The 27,544-nt window shown below is 38.5% G+C and overlaps 1 protein-coding gene across 2 annotated transcripts; it reads left to right on the plus strand.

Moving 5' to 3' along the window:
* Window positions 1-1,783: 1,783 nt before the first annotated feature.
* Window positions 1,784-26,737, plus strand: rnf144b (ring finger protein 144B). 2 transcript variants are annotated; one of them, XM_047808766.1, is made up of 17 exons: window positions 1,784-1,941; window positions 6,854-7,045; window positions 9,418-9,522; window positions 10,176-10,236; window positions 20,541-20,617; window positions 21,630-21,702; window positions 22,016-22,131; window positions 22,362-22,387; window positions 22,497-22,634; window positions 24,866-24,975; window positions 25,201-25,296; window positions 25,384-25,467; window positions 25,643-25,769; window positions 25,864-25,969; window positions 26,056-26,238; window positions 26,433-26,507; window positions 26,597-26,737. In XM_047808766.1, exons 2-17 carry the CDS (start codon window positions 6,917-6,919, stop codon window positions 26,678-26,680), a joined length of 1,590 nt encoding a protein of 529 aa, XP_047664722.1. In that variant the 5' UTR covers window positions 1,784-1,941; window positions 6,854-6,916; the 3' UTR covers window positions 26,681-26,737. The 2 variants fall into 2 exon arrangements, with proteins under 2 accessions (XP_047664722.1, XP_047664721.1); XM_047808765.1 differs by lacking the exons at window positions 1,784-1,941; window positions 6,854-7,045; window positions 9,418-9,522; window positions 10,176-10,236 and adding an exon at window positions 19,947-20,052.
* Window positions 26,738-27,544: the final 807 nt, after the last annotated feature.

A 27,544-nucleotide genomic window follows, 5' to 3' on the forward strand; every position in this document is an offset into this window, starting at 1 on the left:
GCTTAAATTATGTAAATTTACCACTTAATATCACCAAAACTTTGAAATTTCCAATCATTTTGGTTGTGTACTAAACAAATTGGGTTAGTCTAACTATAAAAGGTTCATGATAATGACTGAGTTGAAATTACTTAAAAAAGATGCATGCAAATTGTTACCTTAATTTTTTTAAGTTGAGCCAGTGTATTTTTTTTTAGAGTGCATGTTGTTAGGATGCTGGTTGTTTTTAATTAGTTTACCAGATAAACCACACTATAGAGCACCACTTTATAGTACAGATGCTGATGGTATCCTGGTTGCTGCTGATTTTTGTCAGCTCCTCTCTACTGCATCTATGGAAAAAAAAAGTCCACCAGATTCTCAACCTAGCATTTCCACAGAGGGTTTTAAAACCCCACAGTGATGCTGCTACACCTGATAAACTCATACCTACCACTACCATGTTATTGTCACTGCTGTGCAATTGGTTTTCATTACTGCCTGTGTGTTAGTGTTCCAGATGAGGCTGCCATGTAACAACACATAGGCAAGATGTGTACTAAATAAACACCTTCATCAGAGACCTGATGAAGTGACCACTGAGTGGAGTAGACATAATAATAGTAGAAGTAGTCATTCATTTATTCATTAATTTTTAGTAAGTGCTTCATTCTGGTTGCCATAGAGCCATAGATCTAGAGAATACACACACACACGTTACTGTTGTTTGTGTGAAGAAAATGATGATGAACATGATTATGATTATAGTTGTCATTATTAATAATACTAATAACAATAGTAATATTCATTCTGGCAAACTACATGGCCAAACATTTTCGGACACCTGACCTTTGCATGCATATGTACTTCTTTCCAATGTCCCATCCCAGATTTATTCGTCTCTCTGGTGTTATAATTAGCTCCACTCTTCTGTGAAGTCTTGAAGCACAGCTGTATGGATTTGTGTTCGTTCACCCTCAAGAACATAAATGAGATCAGGTACTGATGTCGGGTGAGGAGATCTGGGGTTAGGTCTGCTTTCAGAGGTCAGGGCTCTGTGCAGGACACTTGAGCTCTTCCAATCCAATCTTGGAAAAGCATGTTTTTATGGAGCCTGATTTGTGCACAGGGGCATCATCATGCTGAAACAGGTTTTAACCGTTTTTTTAGCTCCTGTGAAGCAAAATTGTAACCTGACAACAACAACAACAACAACAACAACAATAATAATAATAATAATAATAATAATAATAATAATAATAATAATAATAATAATAGTGGGAAACAGTGGCTTATTGGTTAAGCTTAGGTGTTGCGGGTTTGATTTCTGCCTTCACCCTACAGTGTGTATGGAGTTTCCTCATGCTCCGAGTTTCCTCTGAGTACCCTGGTTTCCTTCCTCAGTCCAAAGCCTGTTTTATAGGCTGAAATTATCCATAGTTTATGAACGGGTGTGTGAATGGGTCACCCCATTCAAATTGTCCACCGCCTTGTGCCCCTGGCCACTGGGATAGACTCAATGTTCCCTGTTACCCTGTGTAGGACTAGTGGTACAGAAATGGATGGATAAATGGGTATCATCATGATGACAGTTAGTATTATAATTATTTCCCTGTCCTATTGCTGCTCATTATGGAATAGAATCAGAATCAGTCACAAAAATCTCCATCAGGCTATATGATTTTTTATTTTTTTTTTGCTATCAAACCTTACCTACAAAGAAAATGGTCTGTTTTTATTAACGGCCGTGACTCAGTAGGCCGTTAAAATAAATGAATAATCCCCCAGGCTGTTTAATCTGCTCAGAGGAGGAGGTGGAGGGGGAAAAGGAAAAGAAGGAGAAGCCGGAAGTGATGCGCGAGTAGATCCGTGAAGACGCAGCGCACCTTTTGGCATCGGAGCAGAGACGCGTCGCGCACAGGACCAGCAGGAAAAGACAGACTGGACCTGCTCCGAACTGAAGTGAGTACGCGGAAATGCATCAGGACATGTCACATATGATCTGGTGTGTGTGTGTGTGTGTGTGTGTGTGTGTGTGTGTGTGTGTATGTATGTGTGTGTTTTAGTGCAAATCAATGCGGCGGTTCGGAGGCGTTATCTGTACGACCGGCGCGCGTCGTTTCTCTTTATAGCTTTATGCTTGTCATTAATAAAAAGGCTGTTTCAGGTCGTCGTGCCCGGACTGCGGTATCTTATGCCATAAGCGGCGTTTCACACGCCAGGCTGCGTGTACGTGCGTGTGTGTGCGTGTGTGTGTGCGTGTGTGTGTGCGCGTGCCTACAAGCGCGCGCTCCACTGGCGCTTCATGCAGCCTAGAATGAATGTTCTCATGCACTTCTATAGTGCGATATAAGCCAGATTAACCCTATTAATCACCCCCCCCACACACACACACACATTAAATGCATACAGTACATTTCTTTATCACACACTCACACACACAAATTGTAATGCCATTTGGATTTTTTAACAGACAGCTGCACTCGCAGTAAAAAAGCTACTGAGCTATAATTTCCTTCTTGCTGAGGTTTTACACTCAAGAGGACATCCTGTGTTACTTTTACCAAGAAGGGTGAATTTAAAGCTTTATGCAATATATATATATATATATATATATATATATATATATATATATATATATATATATATATATATATATATATATGGTCCAGTTATTTCAATGGTACTTTAACAAGTGAAAGTATTTTATCTGAGTGGATATTTTATATTAAGGTCTGGATAATTGCCACGTAAATCTTTAAAAAAGATTTTCATGAATCTACTTGCAAAACTAATAATGACCATTTAATTTTTTTAAATTATTTTTTTAATAATTTTTGCATTTGCTTGAGTTAAACTGGTATATGTATAGTTGAGGAAAATAAACAGGATTAAAGAGTATTATAATTTGTTGCTATGGTGGTGCCCTATAGCTCTAATACCTTAACTATATGTCTTTCACCTAAAGGCATAAATGTACTGTAGCTTTAAAAAGGTACACAATTAGACTATAAATAGCTTTAGAGTAAAGCATTTAACGATACTCCACATGCAAGGACAAGTGCATTTTAGTGCCTTTCCACTCATAAGCAAAAATGTGATTAATAACCCTATTCAAATTCTATATATGTCTCTTTCTTTCCTATGGATAAATTGAACGAATGTTCTTCTTATTCTTTGTTTGGGAGTTTTGGCTTCAAAATGCTACAACTGTAAGTATAAATGATAAATCTTGTTATTCTTTTCTGCTAAAGATACTCAATCAGAAGAAAATAACCTTTAAAACTTCCTAGGTTTATTCTTAAATGAACCTTTATCCTTACAGTTACCGTAAATGGGACCTCTTGTAGCTTAGTGACTAAGGTGTTGGACTACTGATCATAAGCTGGTGAGTTTGAATCGCAGGTCCACCAAGCTGCCACTGCTGGGCCCCCTGAGCAAGGCCCCCAACCCTTATTTGCTCAGTTGTAAAAAATGAGATGAAATGTAAGACGCTCTGGATAAGGGAGTCCACCAAATGCTGTAAATGTTTACAGCCTGTATCGAGCATTTAAATACTCCACCCACACTACATCTTTAATAAACAGACCTAAAGGCATTGTCAGTGTCATGTTAGCAGCGTTCATGTGCGCCAACGTGTTTACATAAAAACACTAATGGTAACTTTTCTACGTGGCATTTTATTATTTTTTTTATTACTACACTCAATATGGAGATACACTGGAGATATCGGTGTGTTTTTATGGGAAGTTCATTCCTCCAAAATGTTATAAATAAATGTTGTAAATAAAACAAACAAACAGAAAACTATTTTGTTTTGAGTGCTTCCTGGAAATAAAAACATAGTGCAGAGATGCTATAAAATAAAATAAATCCTCTACATTTTTACCTGTCACCAGCTTGTTCTATTAATATTTTTCCTCCTTTGCTTGATCATATCCAAGTCCTTATATAACCCAGATTTATTCTATATTATAGCATTATGTTATTATCAGTGATACCGATGTAGTTGGCTTGGCTCGCAGACAGTGAGGAGGGACGAGGCTCAGCTCCAAACACCACCTTCTTTACTGTTCCTCCGGATAAACCTGTCCTAGATACACAGCATTTACTTAGTTACAACCAACACTAAAACATGTCTTACTCATCGCAGGCCATTTTGTTCTTTAACAGGAATCTTTGAAAAAACTTCCATTGATATGTTGGTCTATTTTCACCTCAGTTTCTAGTCTGGCCAGCAACAAAAGGGCAAGACACTCCTCAGCTGTACACTCTTCTCCAATACGTCAGCTTTTGTCACCTACCAGCCGAGCTGAGACTCTTTAAACTAAGACCACTTTGTATATCAGCTTTAATTCAACGTTTGTGCTCTACACCTTTTGTACGATTGCTTTTTCATCAGTATGACTTACAGATTAATATGAATGTCGTTGGAAAATAAATGAGAACAGACTCTCTCGGGGTTTTTTTCGGTTTTAGTAGCTAATAACAAAATGTTTTACCTTTAAAGTGTATTTACACTCGAAACTGCTACCTTCTCACATAACAAAAATACAGCAACAACCAACAAATTAGCACTGGAATCGCTTAGCACATCACAAATATTATGATCTAAACATATTTCATGTGTTTCAGGGTGGAGTTTTTTTATCGTACGTGACTTTAGAAATGACTAGCGACTTGTTTGACTTTTGCTTCTACATTTTTGCACATTTTAAATATCGTCTCTTTAACTTCCTTCCTTCGTTTGACATATTTCACACTCTCTGTATCAGGTTTAGTGGGTTCCTCTTTTTTAGCAGAAGTACAAGTTTATGTTCCTTATATGTTTGCGTAATGTCCGATCTGTGCTGATCATCACTGAGCAAACAGCATTTTTCTGGTGTTCACCTTCTTTCTCAGAATCTACCCGTGTTTTATAGAAAAGGTGGCAAAACAGCCACATGCTGGTCATGAGGGAAGTCTGGCCTGTGTAGTGTGTGGGCCACAGATATTTGTTTCAGCTACAACACCTAATTTCAACATTCAACTTGTTAGATAAGAAGAAAATCTGGTGCTGTGGCCAGATGGAACGAAGAAGCTCTAGTCTTTAGTGTCGTCATTAATCCCTGTTTAAGCCCCTTAAAATCCCAGAAATCCAAAGGTCTGGACTTCCTTATACTCGCAAATAAACACGTCTGCTATTAATTTCATTCTGATCACTGAATCATACATTTTAAGACAGCTGACACATAAGAATTATAAACTGAGACTGTAAGTGATTAACAGATTTACTAGGTCAAATAAATATACGTTTTTTTAAGAGTCAAATAGTTTACTCTATATATGTATTATTTCTGCAAAAATAAACCTCTAGTGTTTGTGCTATTTATATTTATATCTATCTATCTATCTATCTATCTATCTATCTATCTATCTATCTATCTATCTATCTATCTATCTATCTATCTATCTATCTATCTATCTATCTGTTTGTTTATTACTTTAACATTCTCTATTTAAGTCTTTCCTGTTTCAATGTCTGTGTCATTGTTAGTGAGGCAAATTTACTGACTCACTCATCTTATGTGAGCATTTTCTGCACAGTATTGATGACCGATTGCGGTACAGAAATCTGACCGATACACGATGTAGATCTGATCTGATGAAGATACACGATGAGATCTAGACTGTTGACATCCTGAGCTGACTTTTTCCCTTTTTAAGTGTTGCAAAGTGATGCCACAGAAATAATGACAAAATGCTTTGTGCAACGTGTTTTAGCATCATGTCCACATCGGTTTAACGTCAGCCAACTACGTGATTTTCTGTAGGAAGTATGATATGCTGATTCAGCAGTCTGGGACAATATTAGTTTAATGCCAATATTCCATTTAAGTAAAAGTTCTTAAGCACTTTTTTCATGTCTTATCCATATCTATCAATCTTACATCACTATTAGCCCCTCAACACAAAAGAACAAGAGTTTCTTTTCATAAATGTTCACAAATGTTTGACACAAAGTCACACACACTGGCAGGATAGACTAAAGGAATGAAACCCCGCAACATCACTCTGTTCATTTTGAGGGATTGATCACGCCAGCATTAATATAATCGGGTAGTCAAATGGCATCGTGGGGAAACATTAACCAAAGTGAAAATGTAAAAGTAAGAAAGCAAAAATGCTGAATTTCATTACAAAATAAATCTTTGGATGCAAGATAAGCCAATGCAAGTCATTCAAGTCATGTTGAGAAGCTTATATTGTCATTTGAACCATATATAGCTGTTTGCAGTACATAGCGAAATGAGACAACGTTTCTCCAGGATCATGGTGCTACATAAAACAAAGACAGGGCTAAGGACTTGTAAGTAGTATTAGCCACATAAAGTGCAACTGTGCAACCTGGTGCAAACAGTGCAGGACAAGACAGACAAGACTGACAAGACAGTGCAGGAAAAAGACAGTGCAGACCAAAAGTTACAAGACAATACAAAAAGTACAAAAAATACAATACACAAAGGACAATAAACAGTAAACAGAAACAGCGCCGACCGACCAGTGTCAATACTGTATGTGAATACTAAATGTTCAAACAATATTTTGTGCAGTAACATCTGAATAAACAGTTTCTTAGCAGCAGGTCCTTGAGATAATATATAGAATTGTGCAAAAACAGCAAATGACTGAAATATTGTATAGTATGTGCAAAACGACTGAAATATGCAAAACAGCATGTAAACAGTTCAGAGTGGATTGTCGTTTCTTTATATTTAGGAAGTTTAACTGTAATTTTTTCAAAAGATTGAAATCTGTGTATTTTCCGGGTATTAATCTTCTATTTGTGCGCATGTCTGCTGTTCAGACCTCATTCGTTCTTTGTGTCCTTCAGGAAAATGGAGGACATCACTCCATTATTTCTCAACCTGAGGGACTGAACTTCAGCAGCAGCAGCATGGCCGATGTCTCAGACTCCTCCATACAGACAGCAGAGGCCACGGTTTATTGCAAACTGTGTTTGAGTGACTGTCCTGCATCAGAAACAAGCATGTTGCGCTCCTGTGACTGCGTGTTCTGTACCCAGGTGAGTACAGGATGTCTTCATATTCGCTCATGGGGAAAGACTATTTGGACTGAATGCTAGTGATGTGAGTCAGTCCTTCACACTAGTGACATTGTTACACAAAGCACCCGGACATATTCGAGCTTATAATATAACAAGGTTAGAACGCACAATTTTAACACCTTGACTCATATTACAAGGCATTCAGAATAACCTGGATAGTGGAAATAATTCAATACAATTAAAGCAATATGTGTGTTTGTATATAATTCTATATTTGTAAAAAAAAAAAAAAAAATCACTATTGCAGGAACCTGGTCACTTACAACGTATAAACATGGAGCTCCTGATTAAACAATCAGGATGAAATTCTCATCTCTGATTGGTCAGAAGGTGTTTATGAATCTCTGGAAATCGTTCTGGCTACGAGAATAATCGCTAAAGAAAATCTAGTGAAGTTTTCAAATGAAGATGTTTATTTACTGTAGCATTTATGGAAGCGTTAGCACTTTGTTACAGACACGCTAAAGACTGGTAAAGCTATTACTCTAAAGATTCTGACACAAGGCAGTCTTCAGAGTGGAAGGTTTTGTGTTTCGCAAAATTCTTATTAACACGAAAAAATTGGATATTTTTTTTTTTACATTTACAACATTTGGCAGACGCCGTTATCCAGAGCGACGTACAAAAGTGCTTTGTAGTCTCTGTCGATGAATACATTAAAACTGGTTCACTGGGTTACAGACTTACCATCAACCTAAAACTGTTCAGGTTTTTTTTTTTTAATATGCAGTACACATAAAAAAAACAAGAAAATAAGTGCTGGTTTAAGTGTTTCAGGAATATGTAGGTCTTCGTTTGAAAAAAGCTCCATAACAGTACATGTGACAATAAGCGGATGAGACGTATGACAAGCACGAAGTGACTTTCATTAATAAACTAAAAAAATTTTCTTTTTGGAAAATTGCTGTGTCACAAGCGCTTTAAGACATGGAGCGTATTTTCCTATAACAGCCCGTTCCAACTGTTTTATTCTTTATCTCATAAAGTCAAAAAGACATGCTTTTGTGCAACATTATACGATATGAGCAAATATTCAATCAACAGCTGAGCTAAATTCAGACCTCCGGTTAAAATCTCATGAGCTAACGTATATAAAAACAGGGAAATCTTTGCACCAGAGTCGCTCAGTTGATCAGTACTACAGTTCATTAGGATTAATTATCATAATGGAATCTATTAGGAGAACTTAAATGCATCTTATCTTCTAATCTAAGCTGAATCTCATCAAACCGTCCAGTTTCCAAGGCCGTGGGTCGAGACCCCCATGTGGAGTCACACGAAACACTAATGGGGTCAAACTCATCATAGCAGATGTTATTTTATATTCATTTATTTTACAAAATTATTTTACAAATGTTCTCCCCGTGCCTCGGGGGTTTCCTCCGGGTACTCCGGTTTCCTCCCCCTGTCCAAAGACATTGATTGGCATCTCTGGAAAATTATACGTAGTGTGTGAGTGAATGAGAGTGTGTGTGTGGGCCCTGCGAAGGGTTGGCACTCCGTCCAGGGTGTATCCTGCCTTGATGCCCGATGACGCCTGAGATAGCCACAGGCTCCCCGTGACCTGAGTAGTTCGGATAAGCGGTAGAAAATGAATGAATGAATATTACAAATGTCCCTATAAGTATAAGGTCAGGTTTTGTGTGACAGTGTTTTGAGATGTTATTTACTACTTTCATCTAACTCTGCTAGTTGCTCAATATTGCTTTGTGATTCAGTGGAACGATAGATGAACATAAAAATATGCAAGAAATTGACTGAATATGGATTTGCCAGCATCATTGGAAACAATGAGGAGGAACAAAAACAGAGGCTTGTAGTTCATTTCGCTTTGGTGACTCCTGTATCAGACATTTATGATTTGTATCTCCGGGTAAAACTATAAAATAAATGATCTTCATTATCGTGTTCAAATGACAACTCTGTCCAGTAACTTCACTTAAATATGATTCACACTCTCATCTTCATGTTCAAATATATATATTTCAAATCATTTATATGCCACATGTAACAGTCGTATATTGTTGTGAGCATGAAGACGAATCGCTTCTTCGGCACAGAATGCACAACTGCCTTAAGCGCTTTATTTCTACACACCTTGATAAACCGTAACCTGACATTCCAGCGCTCCAAACCGGTTCGGCTGTACGTTCGCACCGAAAGCTATCAGCTATTTGGATGCTTTGTTAGGATAATGTGATAAAAAAACTGTTTCAGAGCAGCCAGACTGGGTTTATTCATGACTAGTCGTTATCACCTCGAGGCGATCAGAGCGGTGTTATGTGAGAGACGGTGATGTGAACTGTGTGTTTTGTGTTTGTGATTAACAGTGCTTACGTCAGTATGTGCAGTTGGCCATAAGGGACGGGGCTGGATCCCCCATCACCTGCCCAGACGTGGCCTGCAAGCATCCTGGAGCTCTGCTGGATTCTGAGGTATCTCACAAACACACACACACACACATCTTTTGATCTTTTTGGATCTTCAGCTAGTTAATGCTCTGCCGCAACCCTAACCAGAACCTCTGTAACCAAAATGAACCATTAGGATCTTTATTTATGTATTTATTTATTTTATTTTTTTTAGGAAAGCTGTAGTTTCTGTAAACAGAAGGCAGTTTTTTTTCCCCTCAGGGTAACCATTCTAATGTCCCCAGAAGGTCAGGTATTCCTAAACTCATGAGATAGTTTGTTCCTTATCAAGATATAAAAACATGCCGGTACACATACGCTCCCAAAAAAATGTTTACCTATCTCATAAATGAACAGCCCTGTTTGCCTGAATCCTCATAGGTGACTTGTTGTTATTATTATAATTATCATGATGAAGTTGAACAATTAGCTAGATCCATATTTAGCTAATTCGATATTTTAAGCCTCTTTCGGACTGAGCTTTGTGTATAGCATTCATTCAGTTCGGTTCAATCGCTTAGGAAACTCGAGGTACACAGAAACGCACACCTTGTCGCACACGTTGTCATGTGTTCCTTCGCTAAACACTGTGTAACATAAGAGTTTGTTTTTTAGCCACAGAATTATGCAGCTATAGTTACTGTTTAGTTAACTTCTTAATTTCCTTGTGCACATAGATCGCATCTTTTGCTTCTGGTGATCAAGTCAAGTTCTACCAGAGGCTCAAATTCGAAAGAGGTATGTATGTGTGCTTGTGTGTGTGTGTGTGAGAGCCAGTGAGTGAGAGAGAGAGAGAGAGAGAGAGAGAGAGAGAGAGAGAGAGAGAGAGAGAGAGAGAGAGCGCACTTGTACTGGATCTTGTTTATTGCACAGCGGGTCATTGAATCTGCACAAAGCCGTCAGTACTTACACAAATTGTGCTGTAGTCAAGGGCAAAAATTTCTTCTTTGGGTTTCTGCCTCCTGCTCAGTTTTATTTGGCAGTGGCTGAGTGTGTGTTTTGTAGAGGGGGAAAGAAAAGGGATCAAGCCAAAAAACCACCAGCCGCATGCTAAGTAGGCTAATGTAACAGAACCCTTGAATTCATCCACCTGTTGGATCTTACATAAGGAAATCCCACAAGGCTACAGACTTTCCACACTTAGCCAGCTGGTGCTCCATTTGGACTATAACAAAATATCATGTCCTTATCAACCTTTACACTTTTATACACTTATATCTTAAAGTTCTAAACGTTTCTGATTTTTTAGACGGTATTGTTTGTTTTGTTTTGTTCCAAAATTGCATGCAAATTGAAATCTCTCTGTGCATAAATAAATATACATAAATATATCTGAGTGTTTAAGGCTCTGGGTTGTTGATCAGAAGGTCAGGGTTTAAGCTCTGCCAAGCTGCCTCTCCAGGGCAAAGCTCCTAACCCTCCCTGCTCCAGGGGCACTGTACAATAACTACCCCTGTGCTCCGATCCAAACCTTCTCAGTTGGGATATGCGAAGAAAAGAATTCCACTGTGCTGTAATGTATGTAATAAAGGCTTCTATGCCCCGATTCCATTCATTCATTCATTAGTAAAGATATTTACTAATGTTTTATGTCTAGAATATTACAGAGCTGATAAAATATCCAATCCTTCTGTCACTGGCAGGAGAGCGATACAAAAAAGTATTCAGATACAGATCTTCAGACCTGTAGTTAAGACCTTCAGTTAATATTCACATCAAATATTAGACTGGAGAAAGAAATGTTTGAGCTGTTATGGAAACTCAAATAATCACGACTGTGGTGAGCAAATGCATCTCTGATCAAACCTGAATGTTTATTGTATAATATAGTACAGGACATATAGTACAGGACATATAGTACAGGACATACAGTACAGGACATACAGTACAGGACATACAGTACAGGACATACAGTACAGGACATATAGTATAGGACATACAGTACAGGACATACAGAGGATTGAAACTGTGTTTCTCTCAGCCCTACGGTGCAGAAACAGGAAAAAGGAAACAATAACTGAAAAAAAAGAATATACCTCTCAGTTGCACTATTATAAACTGTTATAGAAAGGACATTATTTACATTTACACTATTTACTGTCACCAAATGAGTATGGGTTCCCTTCTGAGGCTGGTTTCTTCCTCATGTCTTCTCAGGGAGTTTTTCCTTGCCGCCGTCACCTCCACCTTGTTCATTAGGTATAGGGGATAGATATATTGTATTTTAAATTAAGTTAATCTTTTTAAAATTCATTTTAAACTTTAATTGTATACAGTACAGAACAAAAGATTGGACACACCTTCTCATTCAAAGAGAACATTTAGTTCATAACAAAAAAGTGTGAAACTACTGAAAATATGTCCTATTTTAGGTTCTTCAAAGTAGTCACCTTTTGCTTTGATTACTGCTTTGCACACTCTTGGCATTCTCTTGATGAGCTTCAAGAAATGGTCTTCCAACAGTCTTGAAGGAGTTCCCAGAGATGCTTAGCACTTGTTGGCCCTTTTGCCTTCACTCTGCGGTCCAGCTCACCCCAAACCATCCCGATTGGGTTCAGGTCCGGTGACTGTGGAGGCCAGGTCATCTGGTGCAGCACCCCATCACTCTCCTTCATGGTCAAATAGCCCTTACACAGCCTGGAGGTGTGTTTGGGGTCATTTTTTTTTTCACACTTTTTTGTTATGTACGTATATAATTCCACAAGTGTTAATTCATAGTTTTGATGCTTTCAGTGTGAATCTACAATTTTCATAGTCATGAAAATAAAGAAAACTCTTTGAATGAGAAGGTGTCCAAACTTTTGGTCTGTACTGTACATTCACTGATTTGAATCTTACATAAGGAAATCCCATTACTTAACCCTTGTATGCTGTTCGTATTTTTGTTACTCAGCCAGTGTTCGTGGGTCTGGTGACCCGCTGAATTTTTGGGTTTTTAATTCAACACAATCAAAAATTTTATGTTAAACTGCTCTACAGATGTTTACTTCATCCCAATTACAAGCAATATAAACAGCATATAGGGTTAATATTTGCCCTTTACCTTTATTACATCACATTTTTTAATTAAAGTGCTACTCTTTTTTTGTTGTTTTTTAATAAAATGTAATAAAAAAAAGAAAATCAAATTTAATCAAGTTATGAGTGCAAAAAAAAATCAACAAATTTACAAGGAAGCAAAGTTTTTCAAAACTATCGATGTTTTTCAATATGGGTCCCACAGACCTGAACAACATACAAGGGTTAAACTGAATTGAACTGAATTGAATTATGAAATAAATATATTTTATATATAAATAGAGAATAAATATACATATGTGTGCATATTATACACCATACATGTGTATGCATAAGCTTTATTAAACACACACACACACACACATACATACTTGGTGTCCAGTCGTGTGCATGTTATAACACCATGCAGCCTTGGACTTGAGGAAAATGCCAGATGTGTGCTAGCCTGGTGATCTATTAAGAGTTATCTAGTCTGATAGCTGTCAGATCTGTGAACTTGTTCACTTAAGCACCGAGGCAGAAGGATCCTCCTGCTCACAGAGCACAGTATAGATGGGTTCAGTTCTGGTGACTGAGAGTTTGTCCAGAATTCTCTTCCCAACCTCCATCTCCACTGAGACCAGTCTGAGCCCCAGTACTGAGCTCGACCTCCTGCGAATCTTGTTGGGATCTATTCCATATAAGCTGCTTCCCCAGCACACATACTCCATTCCACTGACTCATATAAATCATGCTGTAGATTGGTACGTACACCAAATCATCTCAGAATCTTCAGAAAAGATGCAGTCAAATCTGCTCCATTCTGAAACGTTCCCTGTTTCCCATTTTTTCTTGCATTCAGCTGAAGATTGATTGTCCTGATCGAGGATTATCCTTTAAATGGTCTTGATCTGATTTCAGTGTGATGTCAATGCTACAGTCGTTCCTTTGTAGAAATCCTGAGTGTATTCATGTCCCGCATTTACATCAAAATGGATGGATGAATGAATGAAACAAATTATGTAAAGTTCATTTAATATCTTTAAATTATTGGACAAAATATTGTACATTTCTTCCAGTAGAACAGCATGTGCAGACAGACAGATGGGTAAATACACGAGACGAATGAAGCACGTAACAGTATAATGTTCTCTGTGTGGAACCTTTTAGCACAGACATGTTTAAACAGCACTCCTTTGAAAAACATTACAACGCCAATGACACACTAAGCTCCGCGAATTGGGTGGACCGTGTCTGTGGTCACAGTTTGGATGCCAGCTCACACATCATACTGAGCATTATGTAATTAGCAAAATACCACAGAGAGCACAGAACAATGAGCTTATTCGCAATGGCAAAGCTGAGGTATTTCCCTGAACTGCTGGTTCTGTAAACATGCTGGAAGAGACAGAGAGCAGACTTGAATCAGCTGCAAAGCCTAGAAAGGACAGGGAAGGCTTATTATGTCCAGTGTCTGGACATGCAGAAAGTGTCTCTGTCACACACACACACACACACACACACACACACACACACACACACACACACACACACACACACACACACACACACACGAGGGGTGTAGCCTCAACAATGCTGAAACGAAGACAGCATCATCAGTTTTATGGGGAAAATATTAGATTTTTTTATTTCTTTATATTTTCTTTACCTATCTAATATTTGTTTAATGATAAATAATGATAAAGAAATTAAAAATTACTTCAGAAACTTATGTTATGTAGAATTATTTGGATTCATTCTTTACTCAGATACGTCATAGTCTGAAAGCATTTCAAATATACTTTGACACTAAGTTGCTAGACATCCTGTACAACGGATATGACAATTTTTTCCATTTAAGGTTTTTTCCATGTAACATTTCTGGCCCTGAAAAGATTTTGTTCCACACAGATGTGTAGCATTTAAAAAAAACCACACACACAAAAAAAACATCAGCAACACAAATCTTTCCAGAGAAAAAACCTCTATGATGTACTAAACACAGTAAATTTCCAACCATGCTAACTCTGTGATGTAGTGTATCCCACAATGCACCGTGCTTTCAAATATCCAATTCTTAACTGTGACAGCTTCATACTTAATACGGACAATAAGCTAATTAACGGACAAATAATTAAAGGCTAAAGAGAAGATGACGGCATCAGAATACAAAGGTAGCGTGTTTTGCTTCTGTGAAGTCAAAATGCGACTGTTGTTAAAAGTGAAAAAAACCTGTACAATGAAGTGTGACATTTTGTCTCTCGTCTCAGTCAAAAATTCCGTCAAACTTTCTGCCATGAATAAAATTATGAATAGGAATGAATACTATACATAATATTTGTATCTGTATTATTAATTCATATTTGGTGTAACAGTGTTCTGAAATCAGTTGTAGTCCCTTGTTTAAATGTTATACACACTTTCTGTCTCCGTCTCTCAGGTGTTCAGTTGGACCCATGTAAAGCCTGGTGCCCGGTGCTGGAATGTCAGGCTGTATGCAGTGTGAGCCCCAGTGCTGAGGGTAACCCGGTGCCCATTCTCTGCCCAACATGCCACGGTGTCTTTTGCTACGCTTGCAAAGAACTATGGGAGGACGGACACAGCTGCCAACAGCACCATCCTCTAGTGGTGCTGCCTGCCAATGACAGGTTACTGCTTTATTAAATAGGCCTTTAAGGTTATCCAGATGTGTTTTGACATTTAGCTCTTTGCTGTTTTGCTGACTTTGGTTTTGGATTCGTCTACACAAGACAGCGGAATTCTGTGTATTATAATTAGCTGATGGATCTATCTATCTATCTATCTATCTATCTATCTATCTATCTATCTATCTATCTATCTATCTATCTATCTATCTATCTATCTATCTATCTATCTATCTATCTATCTATCTATCTAGCCATCCATCTAGCCATCTATCCATCCATCCATCCATCCATCCATCCATCCATCCATCCATCCATTTGTTTATTTTTGTTTATTTGTTCATTTATTTCATTAATTTTATTTATATTTTTATTTATATTTTTGTTATTTTTTATGTTTATTTATTTATGCCATTATTTTATTTTTTTCTATTTTTTTTAGAATTTGATAAAAAATAATATTTGCTCTTCAATATGAAGTTCAATATTTTTTTTAATGATCACGTTCTATCATTTATATATGTTAATATATATATTCATATATGTTAAATCTTTATTTATGCAAGCATTATTCTTTCATTTTAATCGTGTTAACTTACTTTTTAGTGATTATAAAATATATATTATTTGCATTTTTAAGCCCTATTTAGACAGATTCAGCATGTGTTTTCTGCTCTGTACAGCGCTCAGGCCAGTGTGGATTCAGACCCGGTCATCAAACAGTGTCCCAAGTGTGGAGTTTACATCGAGCGCAATCAGGGCTGTGCCCAAATGTTGTGTAAGAGCTGCAAACACACCTTCTGCTGGTACTGTCTGCAGAATCTAGATGTAAGCGCTCGTCTTCTGTTTGACACGGGAGGTTCAAATACGTTTAAAAAAAATGCCTTAGATCACAGCATGAATTCGCTTGTGTTTTGCAGGGAGACATTTTTCTGAGACACTATGATAAAGGTCCCTGCCGTAATAAGTTAGGACATTCCAGAGCCTCTGTCATGTGGAACAGGACGCAGGTACGTCGGAAATTTCTTTTTGTACAATTGAAGAACTGCACGTATAACAGGACCGTTCTCCAGTTCTATTTACTGTACGGGACGTGTATTTAGTAGCAACAAATCAGGCTGTGAACTAAAAAAGGTGCAGATTAGGGATCTGGGTTTCCAATACAGTCGACTGTTTTATGTAATTACTTGTATAGCAAGTTAAAAGCAGAGTGTATCGTTCATAAATAAATAAATAAACAGACTCCAAGTCCAGGCCGGGTTTTTTACAGAGAAATCCAACAGACGTACAGTAGCAGTGTCTGTGCTTGTTCTCACCTTGATAAAAGACGCGAGAGACATCATGTCTTTCCCTGTGCGAGAGGCTCAGTATCAGTATCTGACCTTGTATTAACCATCGTCTGATACCGAGAGCTCTGATATTTGTGTTTTTGACACAAGGTAACAGTATTAAAAGTTTCTACTCACTGACTATAAACAAGACTGAGACATTAGGAAGAATCGAGATATCCACAAGTAAACATGGTGGCTGGAGTTGTGCTGATACTCATTAGTGGTGCACAGAGAGAACAATGATACAGTGTTACAGTGGAGTGGAAAGTAAGGCACCTAAACATCACAAACGTAGGCCAGTGATCGACTCAGCAGATTTGTTAAACATGTTTAAATCATTTACTCGGGTATATGTAAAAGTGATTAAAGAGAGAGAGAGGGTGAGAGAGTGACAGACAGACAGACAGACAGACAGACAGACAGACAGACAGACAGACAGACAGACAGACAGGCAGACAGACAGAGAGAGACATAGAGAAACTGAGAGAGAGAGAGAAAGAGAGAGAGAGACAGAGACAGAGAAAGAAAGACAGGCAGACAGACAGAGAAAGAGAGAGAGAGAGAGAGACAGAGACAGAGAAAGTAAGACAGGCAGACAGACAGAGAAAGACATAGAGAAACAGAGAGAGAGAGAGACAGAGAAAGAAAGACAGGCAGACAGACAGAGAAAGACATAGAGAAACAGAGAGAGAGACATCGAGACACAGAGGAGAGAGAGAGAGAGACAGAGAAAGAAAGACAGGCAGACAGACAGAGAAAGACATAGAGAAACAGAGAGAGAGAGACATCGAGACACAGAGAGAGAGAGAGAGAGAGAGAGAGAGAGAGAGAGAGAGAGAGAGAGAGAGAGAGAGAGAGAAACAGAATGAGAGAGAGAGAGAGAGAATGCCATCTGTCCCATCCATAGAACAAATTCCTTTGGCTAATAAAAATCTGGTACAAACTCTTTAACTGAAAAGTGTACATGTAGATATCAGACATTTAGTTTGCACTTTATTATTATTCTTTTTGCTATTAGACTCTATACTGTCATTAGGGTCATGTGTCAGACTAAGCCTTTCCCTTACTGGAAGGTTTTGCTGGTTTACTCCACAGATATCACTGTAGTGCATATAGACTACATCATTGGTTCCCAACCTGGGGGTCGATCTAAGATCTAAAGAGCTCACTTTATTTTGATGTTTTTTTTTAAACAGCATTATAACTCATTCAGGTTTTAATATTTTAATCATGGTTAATATATGAGGAATAATTTCCTTAACATTCCTTTACGGTGTGTATCATAAGACGCAGCTATAAAAATACTACACACACATAGGACAAAGAAATAACGCGAATATGGTAAAGTGCCAGGAAGAAGAGAAAAACATGTGCGCTAAAAAGTTAAAATAGAGGTCTCCTGAAAAAAAGGTTGGGAACCATTGGGCAACGCAACACTGTTCTGATCACATTACAGCTAATAAGTCATCAAAATCATGCTTTAACATTCGCATTTAATAACTTCTATTATCAATAAATCGAGAAATCTGCTCAAGACTACACATACCTTGTGATTTGCTAGCTAAAAACCAGAGCAAAGCTGAGACAGAGATTATTTTTGGGCTGTAAAAAAATAAAAATTAAGAAGATCCTGAAATAAATCGTCAAAATTTATAATCTTCAAAAAAAATATAGAATTATTTAAGTTCTAGAAATATTTTTATTTCTTGCAAACTGTACATTTAAAATGAACAAACCTGGTGCTTGTATTTGTGTCTATACACACGAATAATGAAAAATAAATACATTCAGGTGGCAGGTATCCTGGTGGGCGTGAGCATCATCGTGGTGGTGACGTCTCCTCTGCTGCTCTTAGCCTCGCCATGCATCCTGTGCTGCGTGTGCAAGCCCTGGTACAAGAAGAATGAGAAGAAAAAGAAGAAAAAAACAACAAAAGAGACGAAGACAACAAATTTGGCAGCGTAACATCTTAGCAAAATCACTGCTCTAGTATACAGTACTGTATTTCCTGCAGTCCTCCATCTGCGCTGTCACATGCCAAAAAACCTGTGTCGTTCAGCCAGGCGCTAAAGTGCCTCATTTCTCCAGTGCCTGGTGTTTTGGTGGTTTTTCTTTCGCCTTTCATTGTATTATGCAAAAATATCCAACGTTAAGAAAGGAAGACACCTTTTCAGTCCATGCTACATTTATCTTCATGTTGTGTTTTATATTGTGTTTAAGGGAAATGATGGCAGGGCTTTAACTATAACCAGTGTGTGTTTGTATATGTGTGTGTATATATATATATATATATATATATATATATATATATATATATATATATATATATATATATATATATATATATATATATATAAACACACACACTGTATACACTACATAAAGTTCGTTCTACAGTTTTGATTGATGTCCCTTTGGTTTCCAGACCAGGTTTTGATGGGTGTCTGCTTTACCTGCTGTAATGTGTGTATATATTGTGTGTATGAATGTGGATGCTGTCCTGTGTTTTTACATTTTCTGTTAATTTTTTGGCATCGGATATTTTGTATTAGATCATAACAATAAAATTAATAGGAACACTGATTGCTCATGTGCAGTTTTCTGAAGCAAAGCCGGCCAAAATACTTAGAGCAGGTTGGACTGGGTACTCTGAATTGTGTGTGTGTGTGTGTGTGTGTGTGTGTGTGTGTGTGTGTGTGTGTGTGTGTGTGTGTGTGTGTGTGTGTGTGCGTGTGTGTGCCCTGTGAAGGACCTGAAATAGACAGAGAATCCACAGCAAGCCGATCAGGATAAAACTCTTGCTAATCAGTTCATTACAAACAATTGGTATTTCAATGCATTTGAGAAATTTATTAAAAATACTTACACTAATATTCTCACTCTCAATCAGACAATCATGTGCAAGCAGCAGAATACATAGAATCATGCAGGTACCTTTCACTTAAAGTTCACATCAGCATTGTTAATGAACAAGGATGTCAGTGTAGGAGAAGGATATAGTGACTCATGTAATCACTGTTTTGTATGTGATAAGCTGAAGAGCATCTCATCAGTGGATGAGGCTAAAACAGTAGAAGACCACATTAGGTTCTGCTTCATCAGCCAAGAACAAGAATCTGTGGCTATCATGGGCACCGTCTCACCCACACTAGACAACTGAAGACTGGTGAAAGAAAATCAGACCTGTAGATCTGTCTCTGCATGAGGTTAAGCACTGTGATGATGCTTCATGATTGGTTGATTGGATAACTGCATGAATGAGTACAGTAGATGTACAAGCGTTCCTATTAAAGTGGACGGTGAGTGTATACTTCAGATGTGTGGGTGTGTAAAATGTATTTTCCCAGTTAAAAACGTCTGAGAACAGCATTTCATTTAAACACCGTGACTGTGGGCCAACATTATGGCTGGAAACGACGCTTTTACAGCTGATGACTGGAGGCTTTGTTTAATCTGCGACATCTAGTGGCCACCCGTAGGATTGCAGGGGGCGTTTTTTATTTTCTTGCAGTTCAGAAACAGAAGGGACACGACGCGACTTTTGAAACCCGTCATGGCGACAAAAGCTGAATTTTTCCCAGGTAAATATAATCCCGTGAAACGTTTACGGTGCTTAACTACACGAATTGTAACTCAGGCTGGAACAAAAAAACATGAAGTGCATGAAATCCGTGAGAAATAATGATCCCAGCTGCAGGCCTGTATTCTGTTAAGTTGGTCTCCACGTGATTTTCTCTAAACTCTATACTGTTTAGTGTGTATGGCAAAACCTCAAACAACAGGTTTTAACCGTGTTAAATGTCTTTCTAACATCTAACATCACTGCTATAGCCTTTATATTTATTCACTGTACACATGTTTACATCTATACATATATATCTATATATAACATGCTGTACATATTACATATATGTTACATGCTGTACATATGTTTACATCTATATCTATTATATGCTGTACATATGTTTACATCTATACCTATATCACATGCTGTACATTTACATATATATATATATCTACAAACCATATATTATTTATATATAATGTTCATTATTTATCATTGGTAAAGGTATTTCCAAGATTCCTTATGTTCCTGATGCCGGTGTGAGAGATGTGCTGTGTTTCAAATATTATAATGCAACAGAGGTGAGTGAACTGAGCTTCAGCAACATCTAGCGTTTAAATATAGGAATGTGTATAGATCATATAACCTCCAGTGACACCCAGATGAGGACGAGGTTCCCTTTTGAGTCTGGTTGAGTTTCTTCCTCTTCCATCTAAAGGAGTCTCCTCAGACTTGTTCATTGGGGATAAATACAAACACATTTAAATAGAAGTCTAATATTAATCTTGAACTTGTGTATAGTATTATTCTTTGTATAATATTAAACTTTTTGTACTGTGTTTATGTTCTGTAAATCTGCTTTGAGACAATGTGCATTGTTAAAAGTGCTACACAATTTGCATGGACCATGAATGTGGATTTCAGATTTTTCAGTGGTTTAGAGGAAGACACAGATTCTCTGTCCGGTAGATTAATGTTCTTAGGGTTCCTGTTTAATATTTATCCAATAAATTCATTCACACAGTCTCATCTTCACTGGATGGGAGTGTGCTTGGTCTCCCTGTGCTTCAGGGGTGTCCTGTTCCAGACTAAAGACATGAGTGGTAGGCTGATTGGCGTCTCTAAATGATACCTAGTGTGTGAATTGATGCGTGCGTGTTTGTGTGCGCCTTGTGACGTCCACGCACCATGCTGTCCTTCAGGGTGCATATGTTTATCTATACAATAAGCTTGCAGTTTATTAATGTATACTGATCTCAATAAATAACTGGGTTATATAATTAGGAATTAACAAAATTCCTTTTGGTTGTTTTACAACATTAAATGGATAAAAATACCATGTTCTTCACTGATAAATTAAAAATTGTAATCAGTAGTGACTGTTTATTGTAATTGTAATCACGGCTCAGGTACAAGAGGAGAAAATTGTTATACTGATGGAAAATAATCAGTATTAGAGTAACAGTTACCACACTTTTATTCCTCATCTAACGATATCTCCGTAAATAAAACCACAGAGTGGGAACTAAGCGGCAGCATACTGATAGATCTTCTCCAACACAAATGATATTTAAAACCTTGTTTTATTTGCAGGTTGTGCAAGGCAGGACGATGGAGGATTGGCTCCGATTCTCTGTATGTTACTGGCACTCGTTTTGTGGAACTGGTGAGACACTGACACAGGCAAACACAGTCTTTTAGCATGCTGGGGATTATTATAGCCTGCGTCTCCTTTAATATACGCTCAGGAGTTAAGAGGCCAAAGCGTTTTTAATGAGCAAGCATCAAGCAATGTTAACACACTCGAGATACATAACACAGCTGCCTGGCTTCACACACACACACACACACACACACACACACACACACACACACACACACACACACACACACACACACATCCCCTAGCCGTAGCCATATTTTCGTCAATTATCTTCAGTTTCTAAAACTTCTCAGATAAATGTCCCACCTCCCGTCAGGTGCTGACCCGTTCGGATCTCCGACGCTGCGAAGGCCTTGGAACGAAGACGACGACGACATGGAGAGAGCGAAGAAACGACTCAGTGCTGCTTTTGAGTTCTTCACCAAACTTGGTGTACAGAAATCTCTCCCAAAAATAATTTCTCTCTTTTTTTTGTCTGTCCTTTATATTACATTCCAGAATATAGCAAAATTTAAAAAAAAAAAACTACATCCACCACCAAGGTGCAGTGGGTAGCGTTGCCTTACGTAGACTTATTGCTCTCCCTGATTCGATCCTGTGTTCGGGTTACTGTCTGTGCTCCATTCTTCTCTTGTTCACTCTGGTTCACTCTGGTTTCCTAGGTGAAGTACTACACATTTCATGACAGGTGTGTATTACATTTTGCATCATACAGGTGTATAAGTATTGTTATTAACGAGTTATAAGAGTTATTAAATGTTATTAAGGAGGATGATGTGATAATTCGGTCATTTCAGGGACATGGCCCCTGAGGGACGCACTCTGGAGGAGTCTAATAGGAACCTGGATGAGATAACAGACCTAGCACTGGAGCTGCAGAAGCAGACTGGAGTGAAGGTGCTGTGGGTCACCTGCAACCTGTTTGCTCATCCCCGGTCAGTCACACTGACAGTGAAAGCAGTTAGGACACGGGACAGCGGCTCTGAGAGCTGTGTTAGCGTTTACGTTGTTATTATGACTGATTTGGACCCTTCTGTGACTCAAAAATAAAAGATAATAATTGTAAAATACAGTAAGTGATCACTCGTGGTCACCAAGACACATTTAAGACTCCAGAGAGGCGCAAGAGAAAAGCATCGGCTATATGATCAAATCCTGGTGCTGTCAGATAGCGTAAAAAAAATGCAGCGTTTCTCCTAGTGATTAAATTCTAAGAAAGTTCTAAAATTAAAGAGAAGATCCTAGTAAAGGTAAAGGTTATTCATAAAGCATCTTAATGAGGCACGGTGGCTTAGTGGTTATCAGGTTCGCCTCACACCTCCAGGGTTGGGGGTTCGATTCCCACCTCCGCCGTGTGTGTGTGGAGTTTGCATGTTCTCCCCGTGCCTCGGGGTTTCCTCCGGGTACCCCGGTTTCCTCCCCCAGTCCAAAGACATGCATGGTAGGTTGATTGGCATCTCTGGAAAATTGTCCGTAGTGTGTGAGTGTATGAGAGTGTGTGTGTGCCCTGCGATGGGTTGGCACTCCGTCCAGGGTGTATCCTGCTTCGATGCCCGATGACGCCTGAGATAGGCACAGGCTCCCCGTGACCCGAGGTAGTTCGGATAAGCGGTAGAAAATGAATGAATGAATGAATAAAGCATCTTAACCCTTAAAAGAGCTCATAAGGTCAAAAAGTGTTAGGACTAGTGAGGAGGACTTATAAAACGATGTAGAGTTTCTTTAGCAGAGGAGAAAATGGCTGAAGAAATGTGATGTATACAATATTTAATAATGACAGGGTTATTATATAATTTGTCTCTGACGTTTCTGTGCTGTGTCGGAGATGTTTACATTTACATTTACATTACGTTTCATTTATTAGTCAAGTCAAGAAGCTTTTACTGTCATTTCAACCATAAATAGCTGTTGCAGTACACGGTGAGATGAGACGATGTTTCTCCAGGATCATGGTGCTACATAACACAAATACAGAGCTAAGGACTTAAATAAGTTAGTCCTGGATACATAAAGTGTATCTTTGCTACCTGGTGTAAACAGTGCAGGACAAAACAAACAGATGTTAGCGCATCTTTAATATGATCGGTCGCTAACGTAATCACTACACGATTTAGTCTCAAATATCTCAACATAGACACAAAGCGAAAGTTTATAATAGACCAGATTTTAAAAGAGCTTCGTTTTTTTGTTTTTTTTTTAATTAGACAACCGATCACAGTCTTCAGAATGTGTCACCTAGTAACAGATTAAGCCCCGCCTCCTCTCTAAGAAGTGGGGGAAGTCGTGGCCTAATGGTTAGAGAGTTTGACTCCTAACCCTAAGGTTGTGGGTTCGAGTCTTGGGCCGGCAATACCATGACTGAGGTGCCCTTGAGCAAGGCACCGACCCCCCCCCCTCCACACCACCCCCCAGTGTAAATTCAGTTTACAGTGAATAAAACTAGTGTTCAAAAGTGTTACAGGATGTTTCAGAAATGAATGCAACGAACCAAAAGAATGCACTTTTCCTCATTTTATTAAAGTGACTGATTTAGTGAAATCTAGAAAGACCGATATTTGTTTGTTTATTAGATTTTTAAACCCTGTTACCAGTCAGCTCACCAGTCGATAAGGCATAGAGCGAGAGACTTGGTGCTATAATTATGAAGAAAGTACGTGAATGATATCAGTGGTATTTGATAGTCAGCGTAAAGTGGAGTGATCGTTTTTGTAAATTTAATAATGATTAATGCTGCATAATTTAATTCTGCATAACTATTTATGTTCTTCTTCTTCTTCTTTACATCACATTCCCTTTAATTTATTAGTACACAACCATGCAGCCTCTCTTGTTGCTACGAAACCACAAAATGCAACATCCTCCATCCTGAGGACTTTCCCATAGCAGAGAACTCGTTAAGAGCTTTACCCCTGCCTCCGTCTGCTACCTCTGACACTGGAGACTCCTTCCAAGCTCAGTTTTCCCCTGTTAAATAATATATAAGAATTTAAGTATTAATATAATCTTGTGGCTTGAGTTCCATTTTAATCCCATTATTTAGCGGCTGTGATTAGAAAATGAATCACCATCGTTTTGCTCCGTTGCAAAGTGATATATTGTAAAGCTTTGTGGTGTTTAATCAGTTTTAGAGAATCTTGATTGAAACATGCTGTTTGTACACGTGTAGATATATGAACGGCGCTGCAAGTAACCCAGACTGCCATGTTTTTGCCTTTGCCGGAGCTCAGCTGAAGAAAGGACTTGAGATCGCCAAGAAACTGCAGGCTGAGAACTTCGGTGAGACCAACTTTAATTTTATACATAACCCTGAAAAAAGGACCCATCAGAGGCTCCAGAGGTTATTCCTTAATCCCATAACGGTTATTAATCTTAATAACTGTGCACAATGAGCTTCAGTGTAATAAAAGTATAACATGCGTGTCACAGGTTCTAAACAGCCGTTGTGATTATAGATATCTGTGTTAACCGTGCCTTCTCGTCCCCTCGTCTGTCCCCTCGCAGTGTTCTGGGGAGGCCGCGAAGGCTTCGTCTCTGCTCTCAACACAGACGTCAAGGCTGAACTCAAGCACATGGCCAGCTTTTTCAGAATGGCCGTGGGTACGAAGGAGCGTCAGATCCCTTTGAATTGCCGATGCATTTTTTTTTTCTCACGAAAGAAGAACTAACATAAAGATTTAATTATAGCTTATAAAGAGAAGATCGGCTTAAAGTGTCAGTTTCTCATCGAGCCCAAGCCGAAGGAACCGTGCAAGCACCAGTACGACTACGGTAAGCGTTTCAGAGCAGTGATTAGATTTTTAATGTTAAAGCTAATTAAATATATGAATCAAATGCTCTTTTAGTGAATATTACGTGGATGAGTGTTGATGGTTTGTGTGTTTGTCATGTGACCAGCTTTCAGATACATGGACTGATTTATTTATTTTTTTTGCCATTTTGACAGACGCGATGAGTGTTATTGGGTTTCTTAAGCACTTTGGACTGGACAAAGACTTTAAGCTGAACATCGAGCCCAATCACACGAGCCTGGCTGGACATTCTTACGAACACGACATCATCATGGCCTCTGTGTATGGTGCCCTGTAACATTCAATGCCATTTGTAAATATTTTGATACACAGTGCTAGTTTACACCAGTGTGTGTGTGTGTGTGTGTGTGTGTAGATTTGGCATGCTGGGGTCCGTGGACGCCAACACAGGCTCTCCTGACTTGGGCTGGGACACGGATCAGTTCCCCATGGACACCAGAAATACCACCCTGGTGATGAAGGTGACTTAAGACTGTCTGTATAAAAATGAATAGATTTTCCTTTTCAGAACTACAAGCTCATATCTCTGCACCATTAAATCCCTCAGGCTGTTATAGAGCAGGGTGGCCTGCAGCCTGGAGGATTAAATTTTGATGCCAAGGTCCGGAGGGAATCGACTGAGCTGGAGGATTTGTTCATCGCTCACATTGGCGCCATGGACGCTTTCGCTCGAGGCCTCAGAAACGCAGACAAGATAATCGAGGAAGGAGTTATGCAAAATATGCTGCAGGTAATCGTAGCTAGAAATGGTGTTTATTTTATTACTATTGCGTTTAATACAGAACATCAACCCTTCCTGATAGCCAGGAGCTGGTTTTATGGGTATGAATTGTCTATAAATAAGATTCTTTATTTATTGTAAGATAAAAGCTATAAAGCTTGATCTTTATGGTCTATATGCTACATGTGATTTGTGGCACGCAGGAACGCTACATGAGCTTCAGCCACGGGATTGGACAAAAGGTGGAAGAGTCCAGATGCTCACTGGAGGATCTGGAGGTTGTTTTTGTTTTGTTTTTTTCCCATCCTGTGTGTCTTATCTGATATCATACATTAGTTCTTACTTTAATGTACATGTTTTTCCACAGGAGTTCATCAAGCAAAATGGAGAGCCTGAAGTCATATCAGGGAGACAAGAGCGATATGAAGCTGTCTTTAATCGTTACTTGTGAGAGTCATTTTCAGTGAGACGAAGTAACGGATTAATAAAATTCAAGTCAAGTCAAAAAGCTTTTATTGTCATTTCAAGCATAAATAGCTGTTGCAGTACTAGGGTTGGGTATCAAAAGAAATTTTTCGGTTCCAATTCCGGTTCCAGTTCTGCCTTAGATTCCCGGTTCTGATTCTGATTCCTGTGAAGTGTGTGTTTGTGAGGGGGGTGTGTGGGGTGAAGAGTGTGTGTGGGGTGAAGAGTGTGTGTGGGGTGAAGAGTGTGTGTGTGAGGGGGGTGTGTGGGGTGAAGAGTGTGTGTGGGGTGAAGAGTGTGTGTGTGTGTGTGTGTGTGGTGAAGTGTGTGAGTGTGTGTGAGGGAAGAGAGACCCAAATGATTTTCTCAGCTGTCCTCACTATCTGCTGCAGGGTCTTGGTGCAGTTCCCAAACCAGACAGTGATGCAGCTGCTCAGAATGCTCTCAGTGGTCTCAGTGGTCAAAAATTTGGGTCTGTGTTTACAGAAAAACCTTAATGATTTGATTACTCACAACAACAACAACAACAAAACAACAATAATAACACACACACACACATATATATATATATATATACATGTTAAATAATCGTTAAATAGAAAAACCTCTGGGTTAATGTGACAGTAAACCCCACTCAGATTTCCATAGCAATTTTTCTCCCCCCCCCCCCCCTTTTTTTGCAAGTTTTTTTAAGCAGTTTTTTTTAAATGCAATAATTTATTGATTAATGTTATTAGTATCATTACTTCAATGATAACGCATCAAGAAGTTGCCAGTATGGTGCGATAATAAACTTATCACTAATGATTTCACTAAAAAAAACACGACAATAGAGAGATGCAGAGATTTG

This window comes from Tachysurus fulvidraco, chromosome 25, assembly GCF_022655615.1.
Source record: "Tachysurus fulvidraco isolate hzauxx_2018 chromosome 25, HZAU_PFXX_2.0, whole genome shotgun sequence".
NCBI lineage: Eukaryota > Metazoa > Chordata > Actinopteri > Siluriformes > Bagridae > Tachysurus > Tachysurus fulvidraco.